Source organism: Rhinolophus hipposideros (genome assembly GCF_964194185.1).
Source record: "Rhinolophus hipposideros genome assembly, chromosome: 20".
In the NCBI taxonomy this organism is placed as follows: Eukaryota; Metazoa; Chordata; class Mammalia; order Chiroptera; family Rhinolophidae; genus Rhinolophus; species Rhinolophus hipposideros.
In genome coordinates this window covers 1,828,292-1,842,999 of record NC_138066.1, presented here as the reverse complement: position 1 = coordinate 1,842,999, position 14,708 = coordinate 1,828,292, and the positions used below count along the sequence as shown (strand labels likewise).

Below are 14,708 nucleotides of genomic sequence, written 5' to 3'. Positions count from 1 at the left end.
CTCAGCTAAGGGGACAGAGCCTGGCGAGGTGTTCCATCTGCTCCTCCCTAGCTGAGCACCCCACAGCTCTGTGTCAGTTTGGTGCCCCTCATTCCTGAGGTGGGTGGTGGGTGAGACCCCCTGGAATCCTGCACAGGACAGCAGGGGCAACAAAGGTTACGTGTGCGGCTGAGGTTGGTCCTACTTCCTGCCTACCTGCCTGCCTGCCCACCTCCCTTTCTTCCCTTCCAGGCCTGAGGTAGAGGGGGGAGGAAGGAGGTGCCACCTTGATTAAGGCTAATTAACCCTTAGCCTGGCAGGTGCAGGCACTGCCCTCTTCAAAGGCACAGGGAGACTCCACTAATACCTGTCCCACCCTGCCCCCCTCACATAGGCTCCCACAGTCCAACACCAGCCTGGAGTGGGGCCCTGGCCTTCTTGCTGCCCTCTAGGATTTCCTCTTCCGACTCTGACACCACCTGGCTGCCAGAGGGACCCCAAAACCAGAGGCTGTTCCTCCTGCCCAGAATGCCTTTTTCAACTCCTCCCCTAGCAAAGCCCCTCATCTTCCAAGGCCCAGATCAAGGCCCTCCTCCTCCTCCTCTTCCTCTTCCTCCTCCAGGAAGCCTTCCTGACACCCCCACATACACACACACACAGCCCACAGGATGACTGGCCCCCTCCATTGCTCCTGGGCTGCAGCTGTGGTCAGAGGGGAGACCCTCAGGTGGTGGGGGTGGTGGGGGTGGTGGGGGTCGGGGGCGTTCTGATCTCTCTGGATTCCCGTATTGCTCAGTTTGACACAGGGTACCAGGGAGGCCTAGGGAACTATTAGCAAACACTAGAGAAGGGTAGATAGAAGGGGGTGCAGGGGAAGGAAATTAAGGAAGAGAAGGACTGGGAGTGGGCCTGGGGCTAGCAAAGAGCCCCGGAGTTGGGATTGTCCCTGCCTTCACGCCTGTGACAGCCCCTCTGGCCACCCACCCTGATGAGACCTTGGGATCCCCAGCATGTCCCTGCTCGTCTCTGCCCCACGATGGCCTCCTCCCCAGGCTTCTGGGTGCCCTCTGCTGCCCCCCTCTCTATTAATCCCATATCTCTTTAGATCCAGGCTGCAGAAACGGAAGACCTAACGTGACCTAGGAGACGCAGCTCCAGCGGTGTTATTTTAGGCAGGAGGTGTTAGCGGGGGCCCCAGTGCTTCAGGAGGGGGTGTGGTATCGCTGAATCCCGGCCCAGCACCCAGCATTGGGCCTTTGCACTCCACCAAACTGGCAGCTGAGGGAACTGGGACCCGGAGAAGGTGAGCAACGTGCCCCACAGCACACAGCCAAGTGCCTGAAGGAGGCGGGCGGGGCCTGAGGGGCGGGGCCTGAGGCGGGCGGGGCGGGGCTTCACGCGGAGGCAGTGGCGGGCGGGCACAGAGGGGAGACCCGGTCAGGGCTTTGCTTCAGGTGGCAGCAGGGAAGAAGCCTGCTTCTGAGCAGCTGGGGAAGTCGCAGGCAGGGGACATCGGGCTGCTCGGTGGGCGCTGAGGCTACTGGTGTCCCAGGCCAGAGGGCTGAGGCAAACACTGGGCGACAGGAGGGCGTGCACGGCCCAGTTTCCAGGATGGCCAAGCATGGATGGATTTAGGGAGGAGTCTGTCCGAGGGGATAGGCTCCAGGCCAGGGCAGAGGAGGGTGGGGAAACCTGCGGGAGGAGAGGTGGTCCGGGGGAGGACTGCTGACACCGAAGTGTCCTGCAAGACGGGAGGGAGAGGCGCCTTGTTTGGGAGGAAGCTCTGAGCCTGCAGATGAGCTCACGCCTGCCTACTGTCTGGCGTGTCCCAACAGGGCCCTTCTGACAGAAGCTGGCTGCTTTGCATCGCCGGGACAACTGCCTGGAGCTCCGGGGGAGACCCCACCCTGCCGATGGGTGCCATGGGCTCCCGGGCAGAGCACTGTTAGCCAAGCTAAGCGCCAGACGGCGGGGCCCCTTGACCAGCATAGTAGGGGCCGTGTGTTCTCAGAGGGAGGCAAGAGGGGTGGGACCTGGGAGAGGGCCCAAACACACAGACACATGCACACACTCGGGGATCATGCACTGCTGAGTTCACCCCCAAGGACTCCAGGTACCCAGCCAAGCAAGAGGATGGAGGAATGGGCCAGACACAGCCCCTGCATGCCCCCCTGGGGAGAAGCACTGGGAAGACAAGTTAGCTTATAAGGGCCACATGTGCTGTGGAGGAATCTGGTGATAGTCCCCTGTGGGAGGTGTTGAGGGGAAGGGGCTCATTTCTAGGTCAGGGGTATCAGGGAGGGCTGCATGGAAGAGGGGGTACTTGGGGTGAGTCATCGAGGTAATATATACGGGACAAGAAGGGCTAGGGGAAAAAGGACAGAAGCTCAGTGGGGGCAGGGGTATGGAGGCTGGAGGGATAGTTGTGGCCAGTCCTGAGTTCTGGCTCAAGGCCCTCTTTGGGGCAGCTGGGAACCATCCAGAGGCTTAGGGACTCAGATTTTGAAAGACAGAGAGATTTCTGGGATGGCTAGGGGAGGGTGCTGTCCCCGACTGAGACTCACTCAGAGATGCCACTCAGGGTAAGAGATGTATCCAAGATGAAGGCTGGGACTACGAAGGGGTGGCCAGCAGAGTGAGGTGGAGGAGGGATGGACAGGATATTCTGACCTCTACGCTCCTCTCCTTCCTGGCATCCTTCTCTCTCCAACTGGCAAACTCCTATTCATCCCTCAAAGCCCACCTCTGGTGGGGCCTCACGGGCTGGTCATGTGGCTGGGGAAGCCCATGCCTCAGCACCTCCCTGGGGCCAGCACCCACCCACCATACCGTCCCACCAGCAGCAGCTCCCATTCGCCAGCACGTGGCCGCAGCCGCCTCCAGATGTCCATGGTGAAGAGTGTGCTGCTGCTGTTGAAGATGGAGGTCAGAGATGACATGAGTGCGGCCATCATGACTGCGATCATCAGCCCCCGTAGACCTGTGGGTAAGGGACAGCTGCTGCGTGCGCCTGTGGAGTGCTGGCAGTCATAGTCACAACTGTCACTGCTTCTGTCGTGGGGGCCATTATCAGCCTTCTATTTCTGCAGAGCCTTGTAGTTGGCAAAGCACCTTCATACCCGGAACTTCATTTGACAGAAGAATTATTAACCCATTTGGCAGATGAGAAAGTAGATCAGAGAGGGGAGGAGAGGTGCCCAGGGTCCCACAGCAGGCCAGAAGCAGAACTCAGGGGTGGTGTCGGGGAGTCAAGAAGGCCTGGGGCGGGACCCTGGGTTTGGAGGTCTCACCCTGGGCAGGGTTCAGTGGCCCAGCATCTGGGGCCTTCTTGTTCATGGCAAGCCCCAGCAGGCAAAGGGAATCCCCTTTCGTGTTGGCTCTGTGGAAGAGGAGATAGAAAAATCCTCCCTCCCTCTGATTGGCTGAAAGAGAGTGAGGGGTCCCCATCAAGGTGGGTGAGGCACTGCCGTGCAATGGCTTCCAGGAGTCCTGGGCTGGAAAGGGAATGAGGGTGGGGAGGACTCAGTGCTGTGTGGCTTCAGGCTGATCACCTCCCCTCTCTGGGTCTTAGTCTCTCTCCAAGGCCTCCTACGATTTTTCCTCAAGCATCTAAGTGCCTCCCCACCCACCCACTTCCATAGAGCCCCTGCCTGTCTGTCCTCCAACCTCTACCCTCAGATGGTCTGACAGGGCCGCCTCCTGAGGTGTGCCATTTGTTGCCTGGCGCAGTCGCCTGGCCCAGGTTCCGCATCTGACCAGCGGTGTGACTGGTACGAGTCAGGTCCTCTCTGTTCACGGATCAGTCTGACTGGGATGTGGCCCAAAGGGAAGTGAGTTCAAAAAGTGTTTTCCCCAAAACAGTTTTCCACCCTCCTAATCTTGCTCAGGGAGGTGGATTAACTCAGGGTTTACGCTCCACCCATTTTTCAGACCTCAAGGCCTAGAGAGAGGGTGTGGCCCAGTAACGGCTGGGCGTCAGCCCTGGGGGCTTAGCAAGCCCCTCTAAAACAGAAAGGAAAGGCGAGGCCCAGAGGTGGGAACCCACACTTGCAGCCAAGCCTATGCCAGGCAATTTCCCTAAATTATTATGCTTAATCCCAGCAGCAACGCTGAGGGGTGGGTAGGCGTCATTATCTCCAATTTACAAACGAGAACACTGAAGTTCTGAGCAGGAGAGTGACATGCCCCAAATATCTCAGCCAACCAGTAGCAGAGCCGAGATCTGATCCCAGTCTCTGCACTCATGTCCCCTGGGCCTCAGCTCCCTGGGAGGGAGGGAAGAGCAGGGTGAGGCCAGATAGCTTCCACCTGGGAGGCCAGAGGAAGGGAGGTGGACACTCAAGGGTCTGAGAATCTGGAGGTGAAACCAGGCTGCAGAGGGTCTCAGAAAGCTGTCTGCTCTTTTTGCTTACGTGGGACCTCCCACACCCTTGCCGTTGATTTGTTGCACGCCTCCTGGGACTGGGACCTCACCACCGCATGTCACACTGGTGGGACCTCCCACACCCCTTACCATATTAGTTCTGCTTGCACGCCTCCTGGGACTGGGACCTCACCACCCCATATCCACTGCCACGGGAAACATGGAAATGGTCAAAACCTGCCCCGTAGTTTATCTGTTGGCCCACAGTGTCACAGGGGAGGCGGAAGGTGCAGGTTCACAAGGGGGCTTGAGCTCCTGATCCCAGCAGAGTACGCAGTGGGCTTGGGGCTGGACAGACTGCAGTTTGTGTCTCAGCCACTCTGTAGCCTTGGAGAAGCACTTCCCCCGCTCTGTGCGTCACTTTCCCTGTCTGTAAGATGCAGCTAGTAATTCCCTCACAGCTAAAAGGAGAAGCAGTTTGTGAAAGGGCCTGGCATCCAGTAGACCTGGAAGAAGAGAAAGTTGTGCCCTTTCTCAAGGGATGGGACAGCACAGGTTAAGAGGACAAGCTCTGGAGGCAGATTCTCCAGGTTTAGACCCCAGCTTTGCAGCTCACTTGCCATGTGACCTTGGTCAAGTCACTTAACCTCTCTGGGTCTCAGTTTCCCCATCTCTAAAATGGGGATGACAATGACAGCACATAGGGTTCCTGAGAGGAAGATGCAAGTTACTGACACGTGAAGCCATTGGAACAGTGTCTGGCATGTGGTGAGCGCCATGTGAGTGTTCTCTATTATTATTACCTTCCTCTCTTCCCTGATGAGCAGAACACCCCCTCTGGGTGCCACACAGCATCACATGGCATCCCCAACCCCAGCCCTCAGGGCCCTCTACCCTGGTTGGTCCCCCTCACCCACCCGGACCCCACCAGAACCTCACCAATGGGCATCACTTCCATGACTAGCTTGGGGTAGGCAATGTTGGAGCAGCCGATCTCGGCCCCACAGGCCCGCAGGCATTCGGATGGCACCACGCACCCCACGTCATCTGCACGAGAGAGAGGCCCAGAGTCCCACACCTGCACCACAGTGCCCCTCCAGACAGATGTGAGTACCTCGGGTGGGCAAGACCGGGGCTGGGGCAGGAGCCTGACCTGGCTTTCTTACTGCCTCTGACCAGCTGCTGCTGGGCCCTGCGCCTCAGTTTCCCAGTCTGGGTCATAAGAAAGGAGCTGGCCTCTGCAAACTATTCTTTCCCCTAAGGCCTGACCAGTCTCCCTCCCCCGTCCTGCCCGCGGCCCCAAAGGGGCAGATGGAGGCTAGAGAGGGGAACCTTCTCCCACCCTTCGGGGAGGTAGCTTTAGGGCAGAGGCATTTCCCTGGCCCCCACCCTGAGCTGCCTCCAGGAACTTCCAGATGACTCTTAAAACAAGAGGGGAGCCCATCACCCCCTCCCCAGAGCTCTCCGGCGGCTCAGGCTCTCAGCAGTTCACAGGTCCCTCCGTCATCCAGACCCATGCCCAGGGCCCAAGGGCTCATCTCCTTCCTTGCTTCCCCCCCCCCAGGTGCCAGCCAGCTGGCCGTCCAGCCCTTCCCCCAACCAGCCTCCCTCTCATCTGGTCTCTGTGGCCCCTCTGCTCAGGCCTTCTCAGGGAACTGGCTCAGAGGTCACTTCCTCCAGCTGAAATCACTCCTTTGCTCTCCTGCCTGTCCCCTCCCCCACACCCCTTCTCCTCCCCTGGATGCCTTGGGCGCTTTCTTTGTTTCTTGCCTCTTCCCCATGGTGGGGACTGGCAAAGATGGAGACTTCGTCTTGCCAGTGGCCATCCCCCCAGTGGCAGGAGCAGCCACTGCTCATTTGGTGAATAATGGAATTAATGAATGTCCTGGACCTCAGCCCAGTCAGGACTGAGCCCTAAGTCCAGGCCTCCCTATGGAACCGCTGGAGCAAAACCCTGTCAGCGCCGTCCAGGGGGCCGCCCTGGGGGAAGCCCCCCTGAGAGCTTCACTCTGGCTCCGGCTCCTCCAGCCGCTGTGGCAGCTGGGGGCCCATCTCTGCCTGGCTCACCCGCGTAGTCTAGTGATGGGTAGAGCCAATCCCGTGTTCACTTGTTCTTCCAAAAACCATTTTCTAAACACCTTTGGCTCCTATCGTTCTGGGATTTTCAGCAGAGGCCCACGGAGCACAGAGCAAAGGAGGAGATGGCAGTTACGGAAGAGCTCAGAAGCAGAAGCTTCCCAATGGTGCCCAGAGAGGACGGGAATGGAGCTGCTGGGCCACAGGGGCCTATTCGAGGGTCTGGGTGCGGGTGTAAAGCTCCCACATGGCGGGCATCAATGTTTCCATGCCACATTGCTCCCTGTTGAGACAGGGCATTCCTGGGTGAAGCACTGTCCCTTCCAAACGCCCCTTCTGAAAGGCAGTTTCTTCAATGGCCAGCCCACAGGGGTGGGCTGTGTGTCTTGGATCCCTTCCTCTAGGCGAGAAGGCTGGAGCAGGTCACCCTCCTCCCAGGACCCCACATCCCAGCCTGGTCCAGTCTCTCGAGCTCCAGGTTTCCAGGACGAGCCCCATGGATGGTCACCTGTCCTTCCTCCTCCCTCCCCCAAACTCCCCCGCACCCCAGTCCTACGGTTTCTCCTGCCATCTCTCTGCCTGCCTCACTCGGCTCCTGCCCGGGCTCCATCTCCTCTGCATACAGCCTGGGCACCAGCTCCTCACTTCCTTACTCCCTTCCGTCCTCTCCACCCTTTCCAAATCACAGCTTTGTTCATACCACTTACTTCTCAGGAACCCCCTGCACACCCCACACCCCTGGAGCCCATGGCTTCCTGGGAAGAACCACTTACTTCTCAGGAACCCCCTGTACACCCCACACCCCTGGAACTCATGGCTTCCTGGGAAGAAAAATCCCTTCCATGGCCTTTGACAAGGGGTCCCAGGTCCTCCCGTCCGGCGCCCATCCGCCAGCCAATACAAACCTGACCTGTTTGTATTTTCTCATACACACCCAGGCCTCCTCCCAGGGCTCCGCCCCCCTCCCGTTTACCTCCTGTTCATGGCCCATTGCAAAGGCCTTGTCCCCGAAGGCCTTCCCTGACTCTCTCCCCATTCTCTCCCAGGGCAAAGTAGCTTCCTCATAAGGGCTTCTGGGCGGAGGGTTGGGTCACAATTGTGTGCTTGTACATTTCACCTCCCCTACCAGACTGGGAGCTCCCTAAGGGCGGACAATGGGTTTGAATCATCTCCCAATCCCAGGTATCAGGTAGTCCAGGGCTGAGCCCTGAGGGGGAAGGTTGGGAGGAAGGAGGAAAGAAAGGCACCAGAGGAGAGAAAGAGAAAGAAAGGGAGAACGGATCCCAGAAAGAACCCTGAAGAAGTTGAGGCACTCTTTGCTCCAGCTGCTCTGCCCGACCACCTCAACCGCCACCTGTTGTGCAGATAAGAGAACTCAGGAACAGAAAGGGCGTGGGTTGCCTGGATCTCAGAGTCACACCCAGGACAGAGCCCACGGCAGGGCTCTGTGGCCACTGGGGTCCCGCATTCAGAGGCTGGGTGATGGGTCCTTCCTGACAGGTTCTGGGCTTGCACCGGCTGCCTCTGGCGGCATGAGGACCCAGTCGTCCTGGGAGGGACAGACGAAGAGTCACAGCGACAGCGTGGCTCGGAAAGCCTGAGTCAGGAGATTCTGACTAAGTTTATTCAGCCTATCCCAGGCTCCCACAGAGCATCCCTCACTTCCGGGCACTGTGAGCTCAGCTTGCCTACCCAAGTGTTTGTGTGGAACAGCAAGAAAAAACCTCTCCTTTATGACAGCAGCAAAGATGTTGCCATTTCAACAGAGTCCCCACACGTGTCAACTCAGGAGCGAGCAGCCCCGGGACAGGGAGGGCCGGGGAACTGGGCAGGGGCTTCTGGGTTTGCCAGAGCACGGCCTTCTGTGGGCTGCACGTTGGCGGCATCACCACCCGCATCCAGCCAAGGGCCCGCACTCGAAGCCTGGGAGTTGCTCCTCTCCTTTCTCCCAAGTCCTCCCTCCCTGCGGCCAATGCCAAGTCCAGCCACTGGGCATCGTGACCAGGGGAACTGAACCACCTCCTGACTGTACCACCCTGGCCCCTCCAAGCCTCCCTCCCTGCGCTCGCAGGAGGAACTTGTAAAACCATCCGTTTGCTCATGCTCCTCCCTGCGCACACCCTTCTGAGGCCCTCCACGCCTGCAGGAGGAATCATGAGGCTCTAACTGCCATTCACGGCGCCCCACCCACCAAGCCACCCTCACTCCCACCAATTTCACACACACCTCTGGGCCTCTGTCTTTGCTGTTCCCTCTCCCTGGAACACCCTTCCCTCCTTTCTAAACCCAGGGAGCTCCTATTCATTCCTCTCAACTCTGTGGATGTCTGGGTTCTTGAGGTTCCAGGGAGACTTCCTCCATGGCACCAGCAACTCTGTGACCTGTGTCTGTCCTGCCTCCCTATAGTCTGTGACCGTGGGGCCCAGGGAGGAGCCAGGCCCCAGCAGTACCCAGCACAAGCCAATGAATGGTAGGCTCTGCCTGTGTTTGTTGACTGAATGAATGATCCTTTCCCAACTGGCCACTGAAATACCACCTTGAGGGCTAATCAAGATGTTCCCGATCCCCCGACGAGGCCTGACTCATCCCTGGGAGCCAGTCCAGACGCTGATCTTGCAGTCGGGAGCAGAAGAAAAGTACAGAGACCTGGTTCAGCTCTCCCACCCCCTTACTCAGGGATCCTAGGTAGTTATTCTCTGAGGCTGTTTCCTCCGCTGTAAAACCCTTCTGGGGACAGCCACAGTGCAAAGCTAACTTCAACCTAAACTTCACACCTTACACAAAAATTAACTCAAAATAGGTCACAGACTTAAATGTAAAACTATCAAACTTTTAGGGAAATAAATAGGTGAAAATCTTCAAGACCTAGGGCAAGGTGAAGCGTTTTTAGACTTGACATCAAAAGCACGATCCACAAAAGGAAAAACTGATCAATTAGATCTCATCAAAAAGCTTGTGCTCTGTGTAAGATATCTGTGAAAGGAATGAAAAGCTACAGAAATGACTTCAGTAAAGGCGCCGGAAACTTAATATTCAAAGATCAGTTTTGGGTCTATACACTGACAATGAACTATCAGAAAGAGAAATTAACAATCCTGTTTATAATTGCATCAAAAAGAATAAAATACCTAGAGATAAATTTAACCAAGGAGTTGAAATATTTGTACACTGAAAACTTTTAAGACATTGATGAAAGAAATTGAAAAACATATAAATAAATGGAAATATATTCCATCCTCATGGATTGGAAGAACTCATATTGTTAAAATAGCAATACTACCCCAAGCCATCTACAGGTTCACTGTAATCCCTATCAAAATTCCAATGGTATTTTTTACAGAAATAGAAAAAACAATCCCAACATATTCGTATGGAACCATAAAGGACTCTGAATAGCCAAAGCAATCTTAAGAAAGAAAAGCAGTCGTGTCCTGCAGGCCCCTGCGTGAAAAGCAGAGAGGACAGCGTCTTTCAATCTGGCACGGCCTCAGCCAGGCTGCAGTTTTGTAAGAAAACCAAAGCGCATGATCTGGAGTGGGTGCAATGCTGCGGTGAGGTAGACCCATGGTTCAAGCACAGACAAAGATCTGATACCGACCTCACACCGCTGCTCGTGATGGTCACTACAGAAAAATGAAGAATTCAGAAACCAAGATGAGCTGCAGAAACAGGAATAAAATTCCAAGCCATTGGGACAGAATTCCAGCAACATCAAACCAAGGAGCACGGGCTTGCAGGTTGTTCATAAATCCCAGGACCTCCTCACCAAATCCACAGGCAGGTGGAGGGCCATCCCCACCACCACCAGCTCTACCAGCACCACCTCTGCCCACAAGAATCACTCCTCATCCTCCAACTCCTTTAACCCCTACTAAGTGGCATGCCAGCCACCAAACACCTTTGTTCAGGGACCTCCTGCTCCAGGCTCACTGCCTGCTCTAACTTAGAAAATGAAGCAGTAATAAGTGCATAAACCTGAAAAGAAAAGAAAGGGAAAGGAAAGCAAAGAAAGAGAGAGAGAGAGAGAGAGAGAGAGAGAGAGAGAGAGAGAGAGAGAGAGGAGAGGAGAGGAGAGGAGAGGAGAGGAGAGGAGAGGAGAGGAGAGGAGAGGAGAGGAGAGGAGAGGAGAGGAGAGGAGAGGAAGAGAGAGAGAGAGAGAGAGAGAGAGAGAGAGAGAGAGAGAGAGAGAAAGAGAGAGAAAGAAAGAGAGAGAAAGAAAGAGAGAGAGAGAGAGAGAGGAGAGGAGAGAGAGAGAGAGAGAGAGAGAGAGAGAGAGAAAGAAAGAAAGAAAGAAAGAAAGAAAGAAAGAAAGAAAGAAAGAAAGAAAGAAAGAAAGAAAGAAAGAAAGAAAAACACAGCTGGATGCATTACACTTCCTGATTTCAAACTGTATTGCAAAGCTATAGTAATCAAAACAGTATGGTACTGGCACAAAAGCAGATATATAGATCAATGGAACAGAATAGAGAGCCCAGAAATAAACCCATGCATACGTGGTCAATTACTTTATGACAAAGGAGCCAAGAATATACAATGGGGAAAGGACAGGCTCTTCGATAAATGGTGTTGGGAAAACTGGATAGACACATGCAAAAGAATGAAACTGGACCCCTATCTTATACCATACACAATAATCAACTCAAAATGGAGCAAAGATTTGGACATACGAGTAAGACCTGAAACTGTAAAACTCCTAGAAGAAAACACAGGAGTAAGCTCTTTGACATCAGTCTGGGAGAGGATTTTTTGGATTTGACACCAAAAGCAACAGTAAAGAAACCAAAAAGAAACAAGTGATACTACATCAAATGAAAAAGCTTTTGCACAGCAAAGTAAACCATCAACAAAATGAAAGAGCAACCTACAAACTGGGAAAAAATATTTGCAAATCATATATCTGATAAAGGGTTAATATCCAAAAATATATAAAGAACTCATATAACTCAATAGCAAAAAAAACACAAACAATTTGATTTAAAAATTAGCAGAGGAACTGAATAGACATTTTTCTAAAGGAGACACACTGATGGCCAATAGGTAATGAAAAGGTGCTCAACGTCAGTCATCATCAGAAAAATGCAAATCAAAACCTCACACCTCTTAGAATGGCTATTATCAAAACAGACAAGAGACAGCATGTTGTGAGGATGTGGAGAAAAGGGAACCCTTGTGCACTGCTGGTGAGAACGTAAATTGGTGCAACCACTCTGGAAAACGGGGAGGTTCCTCAAAAAAACGATAAATAGAACTACCATATGATCCAGCAATCTCATCTCTAGGTTATATATCTTTAAGAAACAAAATCACTACCTCTAAGGGATATCTGTACTCCTATGTTCATTGCAGCATTATTCACAATAGCCAAGATATGGAAACAACATAAGTGTCCATCAACAGATAAACAGATATATACTATATATATAAAACAGAATAGTATCTGGCCGTGAGAAAGACAGACAGCCTGCCATTTGGAACAAACATGGATGGACCTAGAGGGCATTATGCTAAGTGAAATAAATCAGACAGAGAAAGACAGATACCGCATGATATCACTTATATGCAGAATTCAAAGGTAGAAACAGAGACTAGAGTGATGGTTACCTGGGGCTGGGGAGTGGAAGGAAAGAGGAGATGTTGGTCAAAGGGTACAAACTTCCAGCTATAAGATGAGTCAGTTCTGGGGAATCTAATGTACAGCATAGTGATTACACTTAATAATATTGTACAGTTGACCATTGAACAACATGGGTTTGAACTTATAGGTGGATTATTTTCAATAAATACTAAAAATGTATTTTCTCTTTCTTATGATGTTCTTGATAACATTTTTTTTCTCTAGCTTACTTTATTGTAAGAATACAATATATACTGTGTTTCCCCAAACATAAGACCGGGTCTTATATTAAGTTTTGCTCCAAAAGATGCATTAGGGCTTATGTTCAGGGGATGTCTTATTTTTTCATGTACAACAATCTACATTTATTCAAATACAGTCACGTCATCGTCTTTTGGAACATCGTCATAACGTGCTAAATGCTTCCATCTGGCTGACGATCTTAACCGGGGCTTATTTTCAGGATAGGTCTTATTTTCGGGGAAACACAGTAATACATATAACATACAAAATATGTGTTAATCGACTGTTTATGTCATCAGTAAGGCTTCCAGTCAACAGTAAGCTATTAGTAGTTAAGTTTTGGGGGAATCAAAAGTTATATGTGGATTTTCGACTGTGTAGGGAGTGGGGTGGGGGTTAGGGGTGGGGGTGGGGTCCGTGCCCCTAACTCTCTCATTGTTCAAGAGTCAACTGTATTATATACTTGGGGAAAAAAGTAAAGAAAAGGAAAGGAAAGCTACAGAATAAGGGGAAAATATCTGCAGACCACACACCTGACAAAGATGTTGTATCTAAGATTCTATAAAGAGCTCTCAAAACTCAACATTAAACACCAAACAATCCACTTAGAAAATGGCCGAACACATGAACAGATATGTCACCAAAGAGCATATACAAATGGCAAATAAGCATCTAAAAACACGTTCAATGTCATTAGTCATTAAGAAAATGTAAATTAACAGCACAATCAGAGACTTACACGCCTACCGAGATGGCTAAAATAAAACAATAGAGGCAACATGACATGTGGGCAAGGATGTGGAGACATTGGATCACTCGTGCATTGTTGGCGGGAATGGAGAATATACACAATTTCATGTGTATGTGTATATGAATGTTCATAGCAGCTGTTCTCATAATGGCCCCAAACTGGAAACAACCGAACTGTCCTTCAGCAGGTGAGACGGTTGACCAGATGTGGTCCATCCACACCATGGAATGCCAGCCAGCCACAGAAAGGGGCCAGCTGTTGCTTCACACAGCCACCTGAGCCAGTCCCAGAGACGGAGAACAGGCAGGTCAGTGGCTAGGAGGGCCGAGGGGTGGGGGTGTGGTGTGGCTCTAAAGGGGGGGAGCTTGGTGGTGATGGACTAGTTCTGCATCTTGATTGTGGTGGTGGTTACACAAATCTGTAATAAAGTTGCACACATCTACACACGCACACACACGAGCTCGTGTAAACTGAACAAGCTCTGGATCGAACCAAAATCAACTTTCTGGCTGTGATGCTATCATGCTGTAGTTACCAAGATGATACCACCGGAGGCAATGGGTGAAGGCCGCATACAAGCTCTCTGTCGGTTTTTTTAAAAACAAGTTCCTGTGAAAGTATAATTATGGGGTTGAAGCCCTGAGAGTCAGGACTCCCTTAGGAGCCCCAGGGCCCCTGTGCTGCGATAAGGACAAAGCAGAAGAGAAGCTGAGGCCCAGAGAGGGTCATGCTCTGGGTCCCCAGTGGCAGAGAGGTTAAGAAATCAAGGTTCAAGCCTCGCAGGGCAGTGGCCGCCCCCTGGAACAACCCGTGGTGGGGAGGATGCGGGTTTGTAGGCATGACCTGGGAAGAGCTGGGGCACTTTGTCGGACTGTACTCAGCGGGGTGCAGGGGCCTGGTCTCTGGGCCCATGTTCAGACACAGTGTGATGCCCCAGGGCCAGGGCGGAGGGCAGGACAGGGCTGACGGGGTTGGGAGAGCAGTCCGTGCTCAGATGGGAAGCCACTGACAGGCGGACAGATGGTAGTGAGAGTCCTGGGGGAGCGGGGGTTCTAGCCCTCAGCAGCACAGAACACTGTCCTCGGGGACCCAATCCCTGCCAGGGCACAGAGCAGGCCCATCCAGGGCAAGTGGCAGGGGGTGGGGGACAGGAAGGGCTGGGCCAGGTGCATGGCTGGCTGGCTGTGGCACGCGATGGGGTGGGGGCTGTTTGTCCAGACAGTTTAATGGGCTTTGCTGTCCCCGCCCTGGCAGCCTGCTTTCAGATGTGGTCCCCACACCTCCCATAACTGGGGTCCCAAGCTCCAGGGACGCGGAGCGGAGAGCTGGGCCTGACCCCAGCCCACAGCAGCCCTTTCTAGCTCTCCTCACCCCAGGGCTCAGGTGGGGCCCTGCTCACCACGTAGGACCAGTCCTGGGGGAGGGGGACTCTCCCAGCAGGGAACAGATTCCTGAGAACTTCGTGCCTGCTCTGTCCACACCAAGCTCTGTGAAGGCTCCTCAAGTTGAGTCCGATGGTGCCCTATTCCTGCCTGGGGGGCTCCCAACCTAGTATCCCAACTCTCCTTCCACAACTAGACCGCTGGGCATCTGCATGGACTTCCCGTCCCACCCGAGAAACTGGGCACAGGGCGTGAGTGTTTGACCGGGTTACCCCAGGCCCGGGGCGTAGGGGAGGGCCA

General features: G+C 53.4%; 1 protein-coding gene across 6 annotated transcripts in view; it reads right to left on the bottom strand.

Moving 5' to 3' along the window:
• The window catches only part of SLC5A10 (solute carrier family 5 member 10), a 60,877-nt gene that overhangs the window by 2,309 nt on the left and 43,860 nt on the right, over positions 1 to 14,708 (bottom strand). For 4 of the 6 annotated variants that reach the window (XM_081028331.1, XM_081028332.1, XM_081028330.1 and 1 more), the window contains exons 10-11: positions 5,282 to 5,389; positions 2,809 to 2,959 (exon numbers count right to left, since the gene is read on the bottom strand). In XM_081028331.1, coding sequence (XP_080884457.1) covers positions 2,809 to 2,959; positions 5,282 to 5,389 — 259 coding nt within the window. Of the gene's footprint in view, positions 1 to 2,808; positions 2,960 to 3,269; positions 3,474 to 5,281; positions 5,390 to 14,708 lie in introns of all 6 variants that reach the window. The other 2 variants (XM_081028328.1, XM_081028333.1) reach the window with 2 other exon arrangements.